The 1,380-nt window shown below is 56.7% G+C and overlaps 2 protein-coding genes across 2 annotated transcripts in view; one reads left to right on the top strand and one right to left on the bottom strand.

The window, feature by feature from the left end:
* NKX2-5 (NK2 homeobox 5) overlaps window positions 1–473 on the bottom strand; it is a 1,917-nt gene extending 1,444 nt beyond the window's left edge. The window contains exon 1 of the mRNA XM_009318474.1: window positions 103–473. Coding sequence (XP_009316749.1) covers window positions 103–400 — 298 coding nt within the window. The 5' untranslated portion in view covers window positions 401–473. The remainder of the gene's footprint in view (window positions 1–102) is intronic.
* The window catches only part of BNIP1 (BCL2/adenovirus E1B 19kDa interacting protein 1), a 178,551-nt gene that overhangs the window by 28,832 nt on the left and 148,339 nt on the right, over window positions 1–1,380 (top strand). The gene's annotated exons all lie outside the window — the stretch shown is intronic.

The following is a 1,380-nucleotide window of genomic DNA, read 5'->3' as shown; positions in this document are numbered from 1 at the left end:
CAGCCCCGGGCTGGGGGTCGCCTTCTCCCTGCCTTTCCTTTTTCTCCGCTCGGAGGCCGCCGGCGAGCCCCGGCCAGCACCGCCGTTACTCGCTGGCTTTACCTTTCTTGTCCGCCTTGGCGTCCTTGGCCGAGTCCATTTCCACGTAGCTTTTAACGTAGTAGGAGCCGGGGAAGGCGGCGGCGGCGGCTTTGGCCGGGTGCGCCTCGGGCAGCTCCTCCCGCCGGTCGGGCAGGGCCGGGGGCTCGGCGCTGTACGTCTCCTGCTTGAAGGTGGCCAGCATGCAGGAGGGGGAGGCCAGCGAGGAGAGCTCCATGGAGGCCAGGCCGCTCTGATGCTGTTCCAGGTTCAAAATATCCTTGACCGAGAAGGGTGTCGTGGTCACAGGGCTAGGAAACATTGCGGAGGAGAGCGGGGCAGCGGCCGGAGCCCAGGGTCATGGAAAAGTAGGTGAGGAGCAGCCAACCTGGAGCAGTGGTGGAGCGTGGGCTCATGGAGGGGGCACATAGCATTCCCGCGAGTAGCCTTGACTTGTGCACTGGAGGCAGGTAGGACCAGACCATAAGGGAAGGGAAGGAGGGACTAGGCAGTTTTTGGGTGACTTTAGCTTTCTATTGGCCAACATTGCAGTGATGGTATGAGAGATGCAAAGTTCCATGTCACCTAATATAGTAATACATCTCAAAAACATCCCCACTCGTTTAAAGGGGCGGCACTGTATTTATCCAGCTTTTCCTCGCCGAGTTTGTTGATCCATTAAAAAAAAATCCAGAATGGCCTAATGTGTACAAAGCCACTATCTGATGCCATCTATCATACAGTCAGATTAAATAAACAGGCCGGGAGGAAACCATCAACCAAATATGTGCTGATTTCATTTTCTTTTTAAGCGAGTGAACGGAGGTTTCGTTTTTAGTATTCTGCAGTATCCGATCGCAGGAACTAGAAAACGGGAGTTCACGGTTGTGCGAAGCACGCTCAAGGGGCAATCCGCGCTTAAGGTTTATACAGATAATCTGAAGCAGCGCAACGCCCGCAAAATCCAGCTGATAGGAGAGAGCCCCTAAACAGCCCCTGCCTGGCTTTGGAGGGGGAAATGCCGGCTGGGTTTTCCCCGCGCCTGTTTGTAAAGCTTTCAAACCAAAAAACAGCGCTGGCTGAAAACCAAAAAAACAACAAAAAACCCAACCCCCAAAAAACCAACCGCGGGTTGAAGGCGTTGCAAAATGTACAGGGGTCCTGGGGGCAAGAGAGGAGCGAGTCAAAGCAACCGGCCGCTGGGCTGCGGCCAGGAGCCGGGGGCGAGCCCCGGTGCCGGCCGGGTCCCCGCTGCCCGGCAGGCCCCTGGATTCACGGGGCAGGAGGGGGAGCTCATTAGCG

Source organism: Pygoscelis adeliae, unplaced genomic scaffold, assembly GCF_000699105.1.
Source record: "Pygoscelis adeliae isolate BGI_AS28 unplaced genomic scaffold, ASM69910v1 Scaffold42, whole genome shotgun sequence".
In the NCBI taxonomy this organism is placed as follows: Eukaryota; Metazoa; Chordata; class Aves; order Sphenisciformes; family Spheniscidae; genus Pygoscelis; species Pygoscelis adeliae.
This window is presented reverse-complemented; position numbering and strand designations above follow the sequence as displayed.